A 21,909-nucleotide genomic window follows, 5' to 3' on the forward strand; every position below is an offset into this window, starting at 1 on the left:
GGAATAGTCTTATTATGATGTAACACAATTGTCAGTTTCGGGTGGATGTTAGGCTCCAACTGAGAGATGTGAAATTGTCGATTAGATTTTACCACTTTGACCAGGCAATGACCCCATGCTTGGTAATAAGCCCAGGTCAGGTGAAAATCCCATGCCTGGTAATAAACACATACCTGGTAATAAGTCCATGTCTGGTGATAAGCCCATGTCTAGTAAAAGGCCTGTGCCTGGTAATAAGTTAATGCCTTGTAATAAGGTCATGCCTTGAAATAAGCCCATTCTTGGTAATAAGCCCATATCTAGTAAAAGGCACATGCCTTGTAATAAGGTCATGTCTTATAATAAGCCCATACCTGGTAAGAAGCCCATTTCTAGTAAAAGACCTGTGCCTGGTAATAAGCCCATGTCTTGTAATAAGGCTATGTCTTTTCATAAACCCATGCTTGGTAATTAGCCCATGTCTAGTAAAAGGCCCATGCCTGGTAATAAGCCCATGTCTGGCAATTGGTCCAATATTTATTGCTGTTTGATAAAAATTTTAGAAATTGTTATGTCCAGTAATAAGCCCATTCTCTTATGTTTTATGTTTGAACCCTGGGGTAACTGCAGGATAAATATAGTAAATTCAAAATAAAGCCTGATTTAAATGAATTCTTACAAAAATAAATGAAATCTCATCATCATGGTGCTTGTAATGATCTGTAGCATAACATAATGAGTATCTGGAGGCTTACCTAACAGAAGTGATTATTCACAGGTTTAAAACATTCTCATGACTTGCTTAGAAAATTACAAGATTTATCTAGTGATTTGGTATTTGACAGAAATGTTAATTTGCTTGTATGTTTATAATGGGTTGTAGTCTTGCTTTATGTTGAAATAATCCATGAAAGCATCGTCTGTCATGATAAAGGAAACGTCTTAAAATCTTATCATTTGTCAAAGTAATATAGGAAAGTGTGTACAATTTCATACAGAGTAGTCAATATTTCTGATGAATTTTTTTTTCTTTATAGGTTGTGAGTGATAACCACAATTTCAACGATCTGAGGACAAGACTGCAATAACCGCAGATGTAGCAAGAAGGAAAAACAAACAACAGAATCTACAACTTACGTGTGACTGTGATCAGAATCATGTAAATGTTTTGTAACAACAGAAGAATATATTCATGACGTGTGCATTTCAAATATGAGCCTTTTAAATTCAATATCATGGAACTTAATTGTATCCAGCTAGTTGTGACTAAAGTTGTGATCATAGCCATCTTGTGTGTGCTTGCATCATCAACGCAAACCTTTCGATTAAATGATGGAGAAGAAAAAACAAGGACATACCAACCATCGCAAGTCCATTTTCAGTGGCTGGATGAAAGCGAAAACTTAATCCCGGAGAAAGTTAATTCAGAGTCAGTATCTATTCCTATGTTACATAAAACCATTGGAAAAGATGTCTGGAGGAAGTTAAAATGGATGAAAAATGGTTCTGTGAACAAATCAAAAAGTGTTAAAATAATGGATGAGACGGAAAGTCCAGAGAAGGGCTCCCTGCAGACTGTTGGGATAGAAACTCAATTAGGTGCAGAAATAGACAGCCACAGATTAGTTCAGGGGATGAACAGTCCTATTGATTCACGTACAAGTCATCAGGTTATCAAGGATGGTAATAGCAGCAAGAAACGTGTTATTAGAGAAGTAGGGGAGGTTACTCCTTCCAACATTGTCCCCAGTTTCTCACAAACTACAACACAGGAGAGTTTTTCAGGGGACTTAACTTCAGAAAGTTTTACTAGTTTGATCAATCATCAGACAGTGAAGGATAATGAGGATTTGACTGTTGTAGAAGGTTCGGGTGTTGTAGTGAACACCACACCCGAATCCTTGTCTGGACTAACAACCTCAAGCAAGCCTGTTACTACACTTGATATTACTACAACACCACATCCAATTACTCAGGACCCTCTTACACCATCACAAATCTCTACAACAGAGCCATCTTCCATCCTAAAACTTACAGTTCCAAAATTTACAACTCCACAATCCACACTTCTAAAATCAACATCTGCAGAACCCATAACTCCTAAATCAACAACATCAAAAACAACCACAACCCCAATGCCAACCACAACCACAGAACCATCAACAACCCCAGAACCAACCACAACCCCAGAACCATTAACAACACCAAAACCAACTACAACACCAGAACCAACCACAACAACAGAACCAACCACAACCCCAGGACCAACCACAACCCCAGAACCAACCACAACACCAGAACCAACCACAACCCTAGAACCAACCACAACACCAGAACCAACCACAACCCTAGAACCAACCACAACACCAGAACCAACCACAACCCCAGAACCAACCACAACACCAGAACCAACCACAACCCTAGAACCAACCACAACCCCAGGACCAACCACAACCCTAGAACCAACCACAACATCAGAGCCATATATCAATCTTGAAATAACTGCCACACCTGAACCTTTCACACCTGAACCTTCTGTTACCTCTGAACCCTCAGCCACACCTGAACCTTCTGTTACCTCTGAACCTTCTGCCACACCTAAACCTTCTGTTACCTCTGAACCTTCTGCCACATCTGAACCTTCTGTTACTTCTGAACCTTTAGTCACACCTGAACCTGAACCTTCTACCACACCTGAACCTTCTGTAACACCTGAACCTTTCACTACACTTGAACCTTCTGCCACACCTGAACCTTCTGTTACTCCTGAACCTTCAGCCACATCTGTTCCTTCTGCCACACCTGAACCTGAACCTTCTGCCACACCTGAACCTGAACCTTCTGCAACACCTGAACCTTCTGCAATACCTGAACCTTCTGCCACACCTGAACCTTCCACCACACCTGAACCCTCTGCTACACCTGAACCTTCTGCCACACCTGAACCTTCTGCCACACCAGAACCTTCTGCCACACCTGAACCCTCTGCCACACCTGAACCTTCTGCCACTCCTGAACCCTCTGCCACACCAGAACCTTCTGCCACACCTGAACCTTCTGCCACACCTGAACCCTCTGCCACACCAGAACCCTCTGCAACACCTGAACCCTCTGCAACACCTGAACCTTCTGCAACACCTGAACCTTCTGCAACACCCGAACCTTCTGTCACAGCAGAGCCAGAAGCAACTCCTGAAACCAGCTTAAACTCTACATCTGAGCCTGAACCAGAAAGTGAACCAGATAGTGAACCAGAACCAGAAGGGGAACTGTCAGTGTTTTCTGAACCACGGCCAGACTGGGAGGCTGCTATGGAGTTATGGCAGTGGGGCTGGTACTTCTTCGTTTATTTCTTTGGAATCCTGTTTCTACTTTTGGCCTTGTTCAGTCTTCTGAGTGTGATCAGGCTGTGGAGCATGAACCACCTCCTCAGTAAAAACTATTTTGTCACTCTTAACATCCTAATCATCATCAAGTGTACATTGAGAGGATCGTACCTGCTGGTGGATGCACACAACATCAATAACACATTCCACAATATTGTGGACTATTTCCTCTACAGCACTGCATTTCCATGCCTCACATCTGCATTCAGTATTCTGTTTTATGCATTGCTGATTGCCACAAAAATGCAGGTGATTTCACCCAAGATTCAGAAGCTGTCTGTGCTAGTTGGAATTATATTGTTTCATTTCGCCCTGTCTCTGATCACAGATGTTATTGTAGGAATATTTTCGGAAGCTCGTGTGCTACTATTGGTGTGTCAATTTTTTTATGTAGCATGGGGCATAGTGCTGTTTGTAGGATATTTCTACTTATTCCGGCGGCTGTATAGTGCCGCCATCAAGCGACAGAAAACCATGATCCAACAGACACTCTCCACTGGGAATTCTTCTGTGACAGAGCGTACAAGAAAGAAATCAACATCAAAGTACACCATCAGTCTTTCAATTAAAGTGACTTTTGTGGCAGCAGTCTTTGGATTAATGTGCGTTGCATTGGAATTGTATGGAATTTTTGGTGTGTTTAAATTATTAAAGAATGGGCACACCCCAGAGGCCTGGCCCTGGTATGCATACAAGTTCTTACTGAGGCTAATGGAACTGCTTATGTGTGCCACTATGGTGTATGTGGCATCACAGCCACTGAAATACCGACGACGAGAACAGGAGAGTCAGTGTTGGTTGTATTTAATGCCCTTTAAGCGTGTTTGTTGTAGTTGTGGAGTTCAAGGGTCAAATGAAAATACAGACACTTCAGCTAACTCTGATGGACATGCAATGTCGGAAACACATGAAGATAAACAGAAAAACATGAAATTTTTCAATAAAGGTATTCAGGATGTCAAACTGGAAACAGTATTAAAACCACGGGTGACGTATGCACCTCATTTAAATGGAAACTTTCATCGCCAGGTTTCGGAAAGTCCCTCTCACCTTGTGATAGAAGATGGCCTAGTACGATTCCGTAGTGATGAAGAATTGAATTGTTGTGATTCAGAACTGGGAGCAAGTCTTCCTGACCTTGTAAATGGAAGTGCTATGAGAAGTTACAGGGTAAATGACGAGACAGTTGGAAATGGTGCTATTCCACATGGAGTCCTCAATGGAGGTTTCTATAGAACTGAGAACGAAGCTCAAAATAACAACAATAAGACCCCCCAGGAGGTGGTCGGTGGTCACTGTTTTGACCAATACAAAAGTATGGACCTTGAGAGAACCAGTATAGGGACAACGGGCACGGATACCATGCGGCCTATGTCTGCTCTCAATCTTGCTGCAAGTATGGAATGGGAATTCGATAGAGTGTATGAACGTAGTTTTGTAGAAAGTGACACAAGTAGTGTTAAAAGTCTTCCTAATGTTGTACCAGTATCATCACACGAAACGAATGCAGAGAGTCGACTTCTTGTGGACCAATCACCTAGTCATGACCCATATGTCAACCAATCAGATCACAGACGAGACAGTTTACCACTTGATATGAATCAGGTTTCATTGGATATGAGTTCAAATCTTTCATCACCATCTGATGCTCCGTGTTCTCCGAGCTCACCCACGCGAAAACCATTAATAACAAAACGCATGAGTAGACATGCGTCAACAGACTCCGATTGCTTAGACAGATTCAAGGCCAATATTTATACTTCATAGTATAAAACAGATGGTGATATTCTCTTGATCCAATCAGATTAATTTTTTTACATTATTTCTTGTTTGTCATCAGGTAAGAAGATTAAACCCTTTACCTACCTTTTGTTTTGCAAAAAAATTTGATGCCCTAGTCCTTGGAACGACATGAAACTTGTTGAAATGGTTTTAGCATTTTCACAGAAGAAGCCATGCACATTCCTTGTTGAAAATGGATGATCTTTTTCCAAGACACAATTTTATCACAATCCGCTAAAAATTTTTTTTTAGGTAATGATTAACTCTCACCGCCTCAAGTAATTTATAAATTTCACATATTATTGATGTGGAATTTTAGAGAAGCTAATACAAAACTTTTTTAAAGTTGAAATCTGTGATTTTTGTCATTAAAAAAAAAAAAAATAATTTATTTATGTCTGAGTTGGAAATGAAGTGGTGTTATGTCCTTCGACTGCAAAATAAAAGGGAACTTTTAAGACTTCATTGTATATTTTATTATTGATGATATCTAAAGATGATGATAATGATGAGATCAAGAGATTATCCATAATACTGACTAATGGGGCCTTTTTGCAATATTCACTCTGGTCATTTTTGAAAAACAAATATTGATATAGTATTTTTTCTAAGTATGATTATTAATGATGTATGACATAGGACCATTGGTTTGTTTATGATTACCATACATTACCATGAATAAATGTAAACGATGTGAGTAACAGAAAGTGTTATCAGTAATTTTATTGATGAAGAGGTCATCAGATCCTAGCGTTTTATCTTCCATCATTTTACATAGTTTTATTGATGTTGTATAAAATGAACCTTTATTATCATTGTCAAGGAAGAGGGGTAGCATGGAGGGAAGAGGGCAGTCTTAGAAATGCCCTCTTGTCAAGGAGGAGGGGTAGCGTGGAGGGGAAGAGGGCAGTCTTAGAAACGCCCTCTTGTCAAGGAGGAGGGGTAGCGTGGAGGGGAAGAGGGCAGTCTAAGAAATGCCCTCTTGTCAAGGAGGAGGGGTAGGATGGAGGGGAAAAGGGCCAGTCTAAGAAATGCCCTCTTGTCAAGGAGGAGGGGTAGCGTGGAGGGGTAGAGGGCAGTCTAAGGAGTCCTCTTGTCAAGGAGGAGGGGTAGCGTGGAGGGGAAGAGGGCAGTCTAAGAAATGCCCTCTTGTCAAGGAGGAGGGGTAGCGTGGAGGGGAAGAGGGCAGTCTTAGAAACGCCCTCTTGTCAAGGAGGAGGGGTAGCGTGGAGGGGAAGAGGGCAGTCTAAGAAATGCCCTCTTGTCAAGGAGGAGGGGTAGGATGGAGGGGAAAAGGGCCAGTCTAAGAAATGCCCTCTTGTCAAGGAGGAGGGGTAGCGTGGAGGGGTAGAGGGCAGTCTAAGGAGTCCTCTTGTCAAGGAGGAGGGGTAGCGTGGAGGGGAAGAGGGCAGTCTAAGAAATGCCCTCTTGTCAAGGAGGAGGGGTAGCGTGGAGGGGAAGAGGGCAGTCTTAGAAACGCCCTCTTGTCAAGGAGGAGGGGTAGCGTGGAGGGGAAGAGGGCAGTCTAAGAAATGCCCTCTTGTCAAGGAGGAGGGGTAGGATGGAGGGGAAAAGGGCCAGTCTAAGAAATGCCCTCTTGTCAAGGAGGAGGGGTAGCGTGGAGGGGTAGAGGGCAGTCTAAGGAGTCCTCTTGTCAAGGAGGAGGGTAGAATGGAGGGGGAGAGGGCAGTCTAAGGAAAGTCCTCTTGTCAAGGAGGAGAGGTAGGATGGAGGGGGAGAGGGCAGTCTAAGAAAAGTCCTCTTGTCAAGGAGGAGGGGTAGGATGGAGGGGGAGAGGACAGTCTAAGAAAAGTCCTCTTGTAAAGGAGGAGGGGTAGGATGGAGGGGTAGGATGGAGGGGAAGAGGGCAGTCTAAGAAACGCCCTCTTGTCAAGGAGGAGAGGTAGGATGGAGGGGAAGAGGGCAGTCTAAGAAATGTCTGCTATATCTCAGGAAAACCCAATACAGCAACCATTAACTGTTAACTGGATTACCTGAAAAATCTTTGCCATAGCAACAGATCCCGTCTCAAGACATTTCGATTAATTAATGTTTTCTGTGATGTCTGTATCTAATATTGAATCAACACAATCTGTAGAGGAAATTAAAAACGAGAAAAAGAAAATAAAAATCTGACATGGAGCGGTAGTTTGATATTACAAATTATGTTGGTAGGATGGTATACAAATCTTTATCGGGCATTTCAATATGTCTATAAAAACATCGAACACTAATTTCCCTTTGTAATCATGGCCATAGGGACAAATTATAAACTATGTGGTTCATAAAAGTGTTACATTTTTAACTCGTAGATCATTGAGACATGTATTGATATTTTCTCCACTTTTGAGTTGTGAATTCATGGTCTTTTTGTCATCTCCATTCTTATCCTAGAATTTTGTAAGCGAGTTTTCCTCTGGTCCCTTACCCCCTACCCCCACACGAGTTTTCCTCTGGTCCCTTACCCCCTACCCCTACACCCCTACTTCCACCCACCCCCTTTTCCCTTTCCCATACTTCAACCAGTTCTACAATGAAGTGTTATCCTTCTGATCAATGAATTATGATGACAGTAGTAGGTAGAATGTGACATTCTTTCTCCATCCATGGAATGATGATCTTAAGTAAATGTCCAGTACTCTTTAATTTCTCTTCCACTTCCTTCCTTCACTCCTTCCTTCACTTCCTCCCCTTCACTCCTATACTTCCTCTTCTTCCTTCCTCCTAAACTTCCTTTCCTGTCTTCCACCTATACTTTCTCCCCTTCACTCCTATACCTCCTCCCCTTCACTCATTTACTTCCTCTTCTTCCTTTCCCCTATACTTCCTTTCCTGTCTTCCACCTATTCCTTCTCCCCTCCACCCCTGTACTTTCTCCCCATCCTTCCTTATATACTCCCTCCCTTAACTTCCCTTAAATTCCTCCCACTAAGTATTAGCCCAGCTGATTCAGTATGTAGTTGTATAAAAAGATTTGTCTGGTATCCCCCTCCCCTCCCCCCTGTATCCTTTATCACGCTACCATGTGTGGTATACATAGTGTGTAATCAAATGGAATCATATCAGAATCTCTGTATGGAACACAGGTGCCATATATCATCAATCTTAATACATTCCCATCTCAACGTCTTGTCATTTCTTTTGTTTCTAGATGTTTTTGTCTTCCTGTGATGTATACAGTACCCAGACAATGCATGTGCAGCAGGAATGGTCGAGTTTTTTTAATACAAATATTCATTGCACATGTAACATATTTATGAGATATTTCTTGACGCTAACATATGGTAAGGCAGTTCATATTTCTTGACATCAATATTTGAATTTTTGAGAAAAAAAAATTCTTCAGAATTCCATCCAATATGAGATTGATGCTGATATAAAATATTTAGTCTTCTTTCACTTAAAAAAAGTGGTGAAAATCTTGTTGATTTTTATTATATTTTTTTTTAACATACCTTATTATTTACACTGTAATGTTATGTTTTCATGTTTTTCAATTCATTTGTAAAATGGCAAAATAAAACAAACATCAGAAAATATTAGAATTTATTTTGGTTTGTTTAAGAGTAAAATGTGTTACTGAAATGAAACTAAAAAAAAAAAGCAATTTTTAAATTTAAAGAAATCGAATTGGTAGGAAAGTATCAAGCGACAAAGTTTTATTTATCTCATTTTACAAACAGAACACTTACATATTCAATAATGTAGATATATATGTATATCTAGTATTGATTTAATATATTATTATTTCATGACTATTGAGTTCTCATTAGAACTAATGAAAATTCATATTTATTAAATTGATTCTAGTCTGTTTGGAAGAGTGTGGTTGTGTGAGAGTTGTGTCGGTATAAATAGTTCACGAGAAATTGTTTTCCTAAGGATAGATTTTGTTAAACCTATATTACATACCTAGGTATTATTAATTTCAGTCATCTTGAAAAAAAAAAAATGACTTGAAGCTAACTTGATTCAAGATCTATTTTGATATCATGCATGTGGAAATTAAAGGAGTATTGATTTGATATTTCAGTCCTAAGCAATTGATCCTGAAGTATGAAAGTCTTTCAAATTGTCTTTCACATCCAGTATTTAGTTTGTTCACAATGTTTTAAAAGAAATGGTAGCTGTGTCTATTTATAGCATTTGAACTAATTAGACATTATTTTTGTTGTGAATTTTTAACACTTCATTTATATAGAAATTTTATCTACTGTAAAATGACATAAACTTACTTGTGAAATGTACCAGGAATAATAACTGATTTGATTTTAAGATTTAACAAATATGTGTCCTTGAAGCAAAAATTGTTAATGGCGTCGAGTGTATTTTGAGGAGTGGTGGATCTGTGGTGTGTTTGGAGATGTAGATATAGTATGTATATGATTTGAATGTGCAGACAGTTGCTGTATGTTGGGAATTTGGATGTAACTGTATGGTAAGAATTTGGATGTTGTGCGAACACTTGCTGTATGGTAAGAATTTGGATGTTGTGAGAACAGTAAGTGTGGTGAAAATTTGGATGTTGTGAGAACAGTAAGTGTGTGGTGAGAATTTGGATATTGTATGGACTGACAACCAATATGTACAATTTATAATGTATTGTATTTTGAAGAAACAAGGTGCTATGTTCATCATAAAAAATCATAAACTTAGGGTGTGTTTTGTTATTTGTTTTGGGTAGAAAATTTAATAAAATATTAAAAGATTAATGAAAAACGAACCTATGGCTGACTGATCATTTAATGATCATAACTGTTGTGAATTTTCTGTAATTGTACATTGTACATGTGATTCAGTATTACTGTGAAATACTGAAAGCCATAGAAAAACTGAAGAATATTGAAAAAAATCAGTGACAGGCTATAACATCATGATCTTTTACACTACAATCTTTTGGACACAACCTCTGTAAAAAGACCTTTTTTGTAAAGAGGCTACCTCTGTTTAAAGGTCAATTGTGTTAAGAGACCACCTCTGTTAAGAGACCACCTCTGTTTATAATTGCGTTTCTAATTCTGGGTGTTCTCAGAGTGTGTTGAGGTGGCTTTTTTAATACAATTATTTGACTGGAATGAAGCTACATTGTATAATGTGTGATGCTGATAATATTGAAACAGATTGGCTGTCAGATAGAAATTTAAAATGATGTCTGGGCCTTGTCGGATTTTGACAGGTATGAATCTTTAAACAGACACTGGAACTCATCAGATTGACTTATCAACAGTTTACATTGAATACAGACAAACTGATGTATATATCACAACCATATATATCTGTCAAGTTTTTGGCCCCATTTTGTTCTCTAATATTCGTCATTCTGATCTAGACCTTGCCAAGCCCCATTCAGATCTAGACTCATGCTAAGCCCCATTCTGATCCAGGCTTATGACAAACCCCTTTCTGATCTAGACTCAAGTCAAGCCCCATTTGGATCTAGACTCATGCTAAGCCCCTTATGACAAACCCCTTTCTGATCTAGACTCAAGTCAAGCGCCATTTGGATCTAGACTCGTGCTAAGCCCCATTCTGATCCAGACTTATGACAAACCCCATTCTGATCTAGACTCAAGTCAAACCCCATTTGGATCTAGACTCAAGCTAAGCCCCATTCTGATCCAGGCTTAAGACAAACCCTTTTCTGATCTAGACTCAAGTCAAGCGGCCATTTGGATCTAGACTCATGCTAAGCCCCATTCTGATCCAGGCTTATGACAAACCCCTTTCTGATCTAGTCTCAAGTCAAGCCCCATTTGGATCTAGACTCATCCTAAGCCCCATTCTGATCCAGGCTTAAGACAAACCCCTTTCTGATCTAGACTCAAGTCAAGCGCCATTTAGATCTAGACTCCTGCTAAGCCCATTCTGATCCAGGCTTATGACAAATCTCTTTCTGATCTAGACTCAAGTCAAGCCCCATTCGGATCTAGACTCATGCCAAGTCCCATTCTAAACTAGACTCGTGCCAAGCCCAATTCTGATCCAAACTCATTACAAATGGACTAATGACAAATCCCATTCTGATCTCTATGACATGCCACACATATTCTGATTTCCTAGATGCCTGTCATGCCTCATTCTGATCTAGACTTATGATACACCCCATTCTGATCTAAATGCATTCCACCTTAGCAATAAAACCCTGTGACTGTATACCATGAAATGGAAGTGAGGCTTGCCACCCTAACAATAAAATTCTGTGGGCTTGCCACCTTAACATTGTAATTCTGTGGATGTATATCATGGAATTGAGGTAAGGCTTGCCACATTACTGAAATTCTGAGGGTGTTTACCCTGGAATGGAAGTGAGTCTTGCCACATAACAGTCAAATTCTGTGTGTGTTAATCCTGCAATTGAGGTGAGTCTTGCCCCTTAACAGTGAAGTTCTGAGGGTGTTTACCCTGGAATTGAAGTGAGTCTTGCCACATATCGGTCAAATCATGTGTGTGTTAATCGGGCAATTGAGGTGAGTCTTGTCACATAACAGTCAAATTCTGTAGGTGTACACCTTGGAGTTGAAGTAATGTTTGCCACCTTAACGAAGAAATTCAGTAGGTATACTCTTTGAAATCAAAATTAGCCTTGCCACCTTAGTAGTGAAATTCTGTTGGCTGGGTTGAATATTTTAATGGTAAAATAAGTAGTAAAGAGGTGAGGTGTTCTACCTTATTGGATAAAGAAGGAAAATAAAACTATGAAACATTTATTGTTAAAAAATTTTTTTTTTCAGTTTTTACGGATCAACTTTGACAAATTCTCTACAATGAAAGGCATATTCTGAATAAAGCCAGAATGTTGTTGCTCTGTGGTAAGAGATAAGCCCTGACTTGTAAGTAACTGAAGGACAGGGTTTGTAAATGTATCCTCCAGTTTAGTCCATTTATTACCTGATAATGTTTACATTTGACATGAAAACACACTTAATAATCTTGAAATCTTTTCCTGACCTGCTGTGATGGCTTCCGTTGACATTTTGCCAAATTTTTTTTCAACCTCAGGATCTTTGGTATCGTTCATGATTTAGGTGTAAATGTCAAATAATTTAAAAACAAGGTATGGACAGCTTGGTTGATATAATTTGTATATGGAGTCTGACTTACTATATACTTTTCAGTATGATGAGATGTTTGTTTTCTTGACTAAAATCTTGGATAAAAAATTAAATTCTGTCTTAAAATGCTATGGAAGTCATTTGAAATTTTGAATTTCAGAACTTGCACTCCTCTTATGGTGTTATGGTGTTTCAGTGTGGTACACTGTTTATACATGTTAAGGCACACAGTATATACATGTAGTATTAACTGGTCCATGTGTCTCAGTGAGGCACACTGTTTATACATGTAGTATTAACGGTACTGGTCCCTGTGTCTCAGTGAGGCACACTGTTTATACATGTAGTATTAACGGTACTGGTCCCTGTGTCTCAGTGAGGTACACTGTATATACATGTAGTATTAACAGTACTGGTCCATGTGTCTCAGTGAGGCACACTGTTTATATATGTAGTATTAATGGTACTGGTCCCTGTGTCTCAGTGAGGTATACTGTCTATACATGTAGTATATATGATACTGGTCCCTGTGTCTCAGTGAGGCACACTGTTTATATATGTAGTATTAACGGTACTGGTCCCTGTGTCTCAGTGAGGCACACTGTTTATACATGTAGTATTAATGGTACTGGTTCCTGTGTCTCAGTGAGGCACACTGTTTGTACATGTAGTCTTAACGGTACTGGTTCCTGTGTCTCAGTGAGGCACACTGTTTATACATGTAGTATTAATGGTACTGGTCCCTGTGTCTCAGTGAGGCACACTGTATATACAAGTAGTATTAACGGTACTGGTCCCTGTGTCTCAGTGAGGCACACTGTTTGTACATGTAGTCTTAACGGTACTGGTTCCTGTGTCTCAGTGAGGCACACTGTATATACAAGTAATATTAACGGTACTGGTTCCTGTGTCTAAGTGAGGCACACTGTTTGTACAAGTAGTATTAACGGTACTGGTCCCTGTGTCTCAGTGAGGCACACTGTTTGTACATGTAGTCTTAACAGTACTGGTTCCTGTGTCTCAGTGAGGCACACTGTATATACAAGTAATATTAACGGTACTGGTTCCTGTGTCTAAGTGAGGTACACTGTTTATACATCTAGTATTAATGGTACTGGTCCCTGTGTCTCAGTGAGGTACACTGTTTATACATCTAGTATTAATGGTACTGGTCCCTGTGTCTCAGTGAGGTACACTGTTTATACATGTAGTATTAATGGTACTGGTCCCTGTGTTTTGGTAAGGTACACTGTTTGTACATGTAGTCTTAACGGTACTGGTTCCTGTGTCTCAGTGAGGCACACTGTTTATACATCTAGTATTAATGGTACTGGTCCCTGTGTCTCAGTGAGGTACACTGTTTGTACATCTAGTATTAATGGTACTGGTCCCTGTGTCTCAGTGAGGTACACTGTTTATACATCTAGTATTAATGGTACTGGTCCCTGTGTCTCAGTGATTCACTGTCTATACATGTAGTATTAACGGTACTGGTCCCTGTGTCTTGGTAAGGTATACTGTCTATACATGTAGTATTAATGGTACTGGTCCCTGTGTCTCAGTGTGGTATACTGTTTATACATGTAGTATTAATGGTACTGGTCCCTGTGTCTCAGTGTGGTATACTGTCTATACATGTAGTATTAACGGTACTGGTCCCTGTGTCTTGGTAAGGTTTACTGTCTACACATGTAGTATTAATGGTACTGGTCCCTGTGTCTTGGTAAGGTTTACTGTCTACACATGTAGTATTAATGGTACTGGTCCCTGTGTTTTGGTAAGGTACACTGTTTTTATATGAAGTATTAATTGTACTGGTCCCTGTGTCTAAAGTCAGTGATGCACATCCCTTACAGTATTATTGGTAGTGGTCCCTGTGTTTTAGTTCAGTGTGACACTTGTTGATAATATTAACTGTATTAGTCCATGTGAACGAAACAGGTCCCTGTGTTTGATGTCAGTGAGACACTGTTGATAATATTAACAGTATTAGTCCATGCAAACAATACAGGTCCCTGTGTTTGAGGTCAGTCAGACACTTTGTTTGTAATATTAACTGTACTAGTTCCTGTGAATAGTACTGGTCCCTGTGTCTTTTTAGAATCCGATCAGTCCACTTTCTACATGAACTAGAACTGTAACGCCATGGATGTGTGGACAATCCGTGTCATCAGATATTCTCACTTTCAGGGGGCAAAAGAAGTGTTGCATTCTCTCCAATCCTTTTCTTATCACCAACATAATGTTATAGGCAGGAAGCCCTCCATCTTCCTTCCAAACTCTACAATGTTCCTTTTTGCTAGCATCTTCTCTTGCTTCAGAAATATGCAACAGGCTCCTGGGATTTTGGTAAAGGGTTCCGGGGTCTGTTTCTCAAAATTTTGAATGCAAAAAATATTCCAATGTAGATGCCTTGGTAAAATTGTTAGGAAAAGTTTTTCTTTTTGAGTACCATATTAAGGATAAAAATATTCTATACCATGTGCTATATTTTCATTCTTGCATCATTTTAAACATATATTCTCCCCCGACTGAAATCTGAAGGAGATTTCATTCTCTGTAAATTTTTGTTTTTTTAAACAAATTAAAAAAACATTCAAATTGTAAGTATTTGAATTTGATTTTCTTAGACCATTTTTGTTAAAGACAATGAAATTCACAAAAGTTGTCATCAGAATCAAATGTTATCTTTTCTAGAGTGGTTTAACAGACTATTTTCCATTCAAGTGGCTTAATAATTATGACTCTTTGGAATCAGATTAAGGATACTTAATCGCACTAATTTTAAGAATGATTTATATGAAGGTGACATGTCCCTGTCTTGTCAGGTCCCTGGAGAACAGCAACAGGTTCTTCAATTAACAATGGTAGATTTAAAACTGCCTGTCTGTTTTACAATTTATTGAAAACAATAAAACCAGTATGATAGCTGAAAATTAAGTGATTTAATACAGCTGTTAAAAGTACGTCTGTATATACTGACAGGTATGATCATAAACATGACAGATTTACGAGATTATCGTGTAAATTCTGACAGCTGAATTATACAGGCACCACATGCCTCTTCCTCTAAATAGACACATGGATCCAAAAATGTATTTTGTGTCTCTAAGATGATCTATCTGATAAACAATTGTAATATAGGGATCAGACCTGCTTTTTTAAAACTAATGTCTGTTTGATAAACGGATTGTTTAAATAAAAGATATATATCCTGTGTTATTGTCCAAGAGTCCAGTCTCTTTTCTATTGAATAAAGAAATTGTTCCTCAGCTTATCAACCTCTTTTCTTGAAAAATTTATGTTTCTCCCCATTTTTCAAGAAAATTATAAGTTAGAGGTGAATTTTTGTGAGAAAACATTTTGAATTATTCCAGATAGTCAATATATGAATTCATTAGGGCTGTAATAGCGTCTGTGTCATAAGGGATATGTTGATTAGAGAATTACAAAAAAAAAAAATACATAGAATATAGGTCCATACTTTCTGGATCTATGGTTAGAGTTTGTTGTATGGCATGGTATTTGTACTTCTGTAAAAAAAAAGGGGGGGGGGGGGGGGGGAATTTTTAAGTGGTCAGGGAGAAAGACTTCCAGGAAGCAGACTAGATCAATCACTGCTGACCAGACAAACCTAGCTACTGTCCCTTGTTGGAGGAACATCTATCTCAACTTTCGAAGATCACAGGCTTTTTATCCACACACAAACATATTGGCCCACACATTGCCTCTCATCAGAGTGCTAAATGTCACCAGTATTTTGTCCTGTAGTAACAAATCTTTTGGGATGAACATATGGCCTTGTACTTTATAAACATCTGTTGGTTGCGATTTCCTTCCCACAACCTTCCCAGTAAAGAAACTAACATATGTCTGAGGAGTTATCATTTATAACCAACAATACAATATCTAGGAACTTGTTGCAAGGCAGAAAATTTAACAAATGGTAAAATTGTGCTGGTTATTAAGCTAAATCTTTGCAAACCATATTTAACTATTTGTAATATCATGCTTGTTGATTTTACTATTGTTGCTAATAAGCCTATACCTTGTTAATCAGATTTTACAATTGTACGTCTACGAATCACTTTCGTTTTTATAGTATGAATATGTGTCTCGTGCAGTATATCAATTATTTGTAATTTCATTTATGGAGAAGAGTTCATAAGTTGCTAGAACTTGTCTCGGATCCATTTATCTAATACTGATAATAGAATACGTTTAAATCAATCAATCAGATTTTATCAGTGATAATATCGTTGTTGTTAATAAGCCCAAACCTTGTTAATTAGATTTTATCAGTGATAATATCGTTGTTGTTGATAAGCCTATACCTTGTTAATTAGATTTTATCAGTGATAATATCGTTGTTGTTGATAAGCCTATACCTTGTTAATTAGATTTTATCAGTGATAATATCGTTGTTGTTGATAAGCCCAAACCTTGTTAATTAGATTTTATCAGTGATAATATCGTTGTTGTTGATAAGCCCAAACCTTGTTAATTAGATTTTATCAGTGATAATATCGTTGTTGTTGATAAGCCTATACCTTGTTAATTAGATTTTATCAGTGATAATATCGTTGTTGTTGATAAGCCTATACCTTGTTAATTAGATTTTATCAGTGATAATATCGTTGTTGTTGATAAGCCCAAACCTTGTTAATTAGATTTTATCAGTGATAATATCGTTGTTGTTGATAAGCCCAAACCTTGTTAATTAGATTTTATCAGTGATAATATCGTTGTTGTTGATAAGCCTATACCTTGTTAATTAGATTTTATCAGTGATAATATCGTTGTTGTTGGTAAGCCTATACCTTGTTAATTAGATTTTATCAGTGATAATATCGTTGTTGTTGATAAGCCTATACCTTGTTAATTAGATTTTATCAGTGATAATATCGTTGTTGTTAATAAGCCCATACCTTGTTAATTAGATTTTATCAGTGATAATATCGTTGTTGTTGATAAGCCTATACCTTGTTAATTAGATTTTATCAGTGATAATATCGTTGTTGTTAATAAGCCTATACCTTGTTAATTAGATTTTATCAGTGATAATATCGTTGTTGTTGATAAGCCCATACCTTGTTAATCAGATTTTATCAGTGATAATACCATGGTTGTTTATAAGACCACACAAAGCCATAAAACTCCTTTTCCACCGGAAATCTGAAAAGAATTCATTGAACTAAGTAATTTTTAAAAAAAAAAAAAGAAATTTTTTTCCTCTTTTAGAAAAAACCAAATTACTGGGAAATGACAGTGTAGTATATAGAAGTATAAGCCACACCTGCAATTCTAGTAGAATTCATTTTCTTTTATTCCTAGATAATATCCTGTGCTTTTCAAATTTCACCACTACGTTAATTAAAGTCTGATTTCATTCTAGAGGATATTATGAAACCTTTGAAGTTCAAGTTTCTGTGTGTAATATCTGGTCTCCTCTAAAAACTCTCTTTATTTAATCTGAAATGGCCAGCGTGCACTTTTAAATTCAAGAATTTTCTACATTTCTACAGACAGTCAATCTTTAAACAAATAGTCTCAATTGAACCTGAAATAGACTTGTACTTTTAAAGTTGATTAAAACTTGGCAGTGTATTTTAACTGGATTATTACTAAGTTAGAGAAGTGTATGATCGGTAAATTTAAACCTTAATACGACATGTCTGCCATAAAGCCCACCTTTGTTTAAGATTTACAAATGAAGAATATTTCTTGATAAATTTTTCTCCACATCATTCCACATTTTTCTGATAAACAAGAGGACCATTGGGCTTGTACCACTCACCCGATTTGGTTTGGCTGAAAATGCTTTATTTAAACTTTATGGAAAAAAAAATTAAAGACTGTATATATATTTTTCCCACCTAGGCCCTGCCCCTCTGTTCCCATGGGGTCAAACCTATTGTTTATACAAAAGTAAGTTCCATTCACTCAAACATGCTTCCAACTAAATTGGTTGAAATATATCAATCCAAACAGAAAAAGAAATTTAAAGTTTTTTCCTCTTTTTCAACTACATGGCCCCTTCCCTTTGCCAAAGGGTGTCAGACCCAGTCTATACACAAGATTGTGTTCATTCTGTTCCTGTAAAGATGTTTCTGATCAAATTACCTCCGTCCAATTTTGTCCAGGGGTTGTGAAAGCCTACCTCTGTACAAAATTGAATTCACTTTGCCAAAGGATGTTTCAGCACAAACGTGGACAAAAATCAATCCTTCCTAAGAAAGACAGATTTTAACACATTTGCAAACATTCATTTTTCGCTCCCTAAAGGCAAAGAGATCAAACATTTTACAGAATAATTCTCCTTCACTTTTGAAAGTAGTAGTGTTGTTTTGTAAAAGTTGACAGACCTCGGCTACTGCAGTATAGTTTAAACTCTTCAATCCTTCAGGTGAGCTTAAAATTTACCACCTGGGCTGACATGAACATCAGGTGAGATAAACCGACTAAATAATATACCATATCTGTCCTGCTAAAAAACTGGGGTGGATGGAGTGTGGGGAGTGTTAAAGAAAGAATACAACATCATACTTTGTTTAGTGAGTCTTTAATACGATTTACATTCTAAAACCTGGAATGTTCTAGTTCTATCACAGCAACGAGTCTTACTAAACATTGCCCTAACTTAACATTGTAAAATAGGTAAAAAAATATTACTACATATGTAAATAGACCACTTGCAAAATGAGTCCTTCATTATAAAGGATAATATATTTTAAAGAATGCTGTTACATGGATTTCCATTAGTACATATTAAATATAAATCCCTTAATAAGGAATTCAATAAAATGGACGAAATGCTTTAATCTTCATGCAGTTACATTGATTTACCTGATTATAAAGAGACCTGTATTTAATTTCTACAGAAATAGCACTGAATTATTGAATCTATTTGCAATTCTATTTACAATTGGTTACAAATTACAGGTAATTTTAATGTTCATGCAAAACTGACAACAGAGAAACTTACATATCAATAAAGAAATTCACATATCAACAGAGAAATACAAGCAGTTGGCCAGCATGTGACAAAAAATATTCCTCTGGGTCAAAACTGCTCAAATACTGTTGTATTATTAAAAGTTAAAATATCATTTAATAAGACTTAGATCTATATTTGTGATTTTAAAGTCCATAACTGTTCTGTTGGAAAATATATATAACCTTACCTTTTTACAATGCTTCATGTATTCAGTAGATGAGTTGAATACATTTAATACCAATATAACGAGATATTTGAACAAAGCACCAATTTAAACAACATCAATTATTAATAATTTACCAAAAATATTAAAACATTGAGAAAAATAAAAAAAAAAAAAAAATGAAATCCTGTCTACATGAACAATGAAATGCAAACAGTTCTTTTTTTAATGCAAAAACACACAATTATAACAGCGCTCTACCAAAACGAACTCTCGTTAACCATAAACCACCAGAAAAATACAAACAACTACAAACAGGTCACAATATTTGTAATAAAACAGGACAAAACCTAACTTATTCAATTTATTACAGACACAAGGCACAATCTGGAGTGTACGAAATTATAATTATTAACACATTAATAATTAAAATCATTTCTATACAACCAGTCAAAGAATTCAATGTGATATTTATATGAGAAATAGTTTAAGACCATCTCCTAGTTATTGCATGCAATAAAATATTATCAAAATAGCATTATAACTTTGTATAACATCTACTATACATGTATTACTATAGGTTAAAGTCAACTGGTAAAGTAACACTTAATCACTTTGTTAAAGTCAAAAGTGAAATTCTAGTCCAAATAAACGAAGAATAATCAAGATTAACTGTTAGAATATTACCAGTCTAGGGTCAAAGGTCAAGATACAAATGGTCAAACTTTCAATATACAAGCCTTCAGGAGTTATTCCCCTTTGCATGTTGATTGCCATATCAAATACATATATTGGAATTTATTTGGTAGAAAACCATTTTTCCCTGGCATGTTGTTATTCCAGAAATCACTCTAGCTCTGTTACAGCTGGGAGTTCCATCACACTGGTTAATTCCTTCATGCTTCATGTAAGACATCATTTCAAAAAGGAAACATCAATGGAAACAGTCAATTTCATAAAACACAAGTCAGATGTGCATAACAAGAAATTTCCATAATTTCCATTCTCCTTTACACTGGTGTCATTACTAATGATATCTTGTGTAAGCTAATTTATCTCCTCGTTATCTCCTTGAGTTATGTCCCTTGTCTGATGATCAGTATGCAGTTTCCTTGGGACGACTACTGTCTAGCTGTAATTTCTCCAGCTGTATGATAGTACTTTCATTGTCTAACTCTAGTTCATTCATCAACTGTTCTGCAATCCTACTCCGCAGTCGACTGTGCACCTAAAATTTGACAAAAATTTAAAGATTAGATTTTTTAAAAAGTACCATCATTATTAGAAGTTTTTTTGGTATCTACAATAAATTCATGAGATAGTGGGTGGGAACAGGAAGTGGACATTTTTGCCATTATGATAAGTTATTAGGTATTATCACTGTTACAGTAATTAGATATGGACATGCTAATCTTATGGAGAGTCATGCAAGGGAACACATCATAAGATAAAAAGATAATCCTACATTGCAACATATCAGTACAAAGGGTTGTATCATCAGGTTTAGAATATGCGTAAAAAAACATAAATTATCTTATGATATGAAAATGGTGGCCTCCCACCCTTAATTCAGACCCTCCCACCCTTAATTCAGACCCTCCCACCCTTAATTCAGACCCTCCATGTGTCCAATCTTAGGTGTTCCCTCACCATCCAAAGAACCCATTACAAGTGATAGTAAGATAATTTTTCCCTTTTGGAAGATTTATTTGCTACGAGAACTATTTCCATCATGTATTTAAACTCTGAGCATGATTTACAAGCTTAAACATAAATATGAATTTTTAACCAAACTTCAAACATTGAATGAGAAACAACAAAAACATTAACACCTAAATTTAAAACAAAACTTCATGTAAATGAAGAATTGAACACTAAATAACTGGTTAACTTACTCTCGATCAACTACAGACATGCCTGAAATTTCAGTGACCAAAAAAGATTCTATAAATAAACTTAATCATACTCTGATATTGATTAGTACCTTGTTTCATCCATTCCTAAAAGTTGGTGGTAGTAGTTGAAACACACAAAGAATGTTTGAAACAGTATTATTTGTGATTTTTGGTAAAGTGAAAGCAAAAACACTTCAATTGTTAACATTATCAACATAAGGAAAGAATTTGTTAATGGCAGAAAACAGGAAACATTGGAGATTCTGTTTTTCACTCTAGATATAGAGGAACAAGATTGTTCCTTGATCAACTCTCAACAGATATATACATGACCTTAGCTAATTTAAGGTCGTCAATATAATATTGGTTTTTTTCCAAAACATGAAATATAAGAGAACAAGATGCTCAATGGGCCTGTATTGCTCACCTGTCACTCTATGTTGCTAACAAACACATTTTATAATCGAGATCTACAATGTGGGTGAAGGTCATATTTATTTAACAACTATTGCTGGTCAAGATTATATTTTTCAAATGTTATTTTTGAAAGAATGTATGAATCATATTTCGATGCCTTTTTGGTATTTGGAAGATGTCTGAACAAATTTGACCCCTGTTAAATGAATACAGGTCAAGGCTATTCAAGGTCAAAAAT

The 21,909-nt window shown here is 36.9% G+C and overlaps 2 protein-coding genes across 3 annotated transcripts in view; one reads left to right on the forward strand and one right to left on the reverse strand.

The window, feature by feature from the left end:
• The window catches only part of LOC132553885 (uncharacterized), a 51,022-nt gene extending 44,995 nt beyond the window's left edge, over positions 1-6,027 (forward strand). For both annotated transcript variants that reach the window (XM_060218171.1, XM_060218172.1), the window contains one exon: positions 1,017-6,027. In XM_060218171.1, the coding sequence (XP_060074154.1) occupies positions 1,215-5,132 (3,918 nt within the window). In that variant the 5' untranslated portion in view covers positions 1,017-1,214 and the 3' untranslated portion in view covers positions 5,133-6,027. The remainder of the gene's footprint in view (positions 1-1,016) is intronic.
• Positions 6,028-20,387: 14,360 nt separating this feature from the next.
• LOC132553890 (uncharacterized) overlaps positions 20,388-21,909 on the reverse strand; it is a 39,231-nt gene continuing 37,709 nt past the window's right edge. Inside the window, exon 49 of the mRNA XM_060218179.1 lies at positions 20,388-20,587. Within this exon, the coding sequence (XP_060074162.1) occupies positions 20,456-20,587 (132 nt within the window). The 3' untranslated portion in view covers positions 20,388-20,455. The remainder of the gene's footprint in view (positions 20,588-21,909) is intronic.

Source organism: Ylistrum balloti, unplaced genomic scaffold (genome assembly GCF_031769215.1).
Source record: "Ylistrum balloti isolate Yb309-2 unplaced genomic scaffold, AGI_CSIRO_Ybal_v1 Utg370364, whole genome shotgun sequence".
Taxonomy (NCBI): Eukaryota; Metazoa; Mollusca; class Bivalvia; order Pectinida; family Pectinidae; genus Ylistrum; species Ylistrum balloti.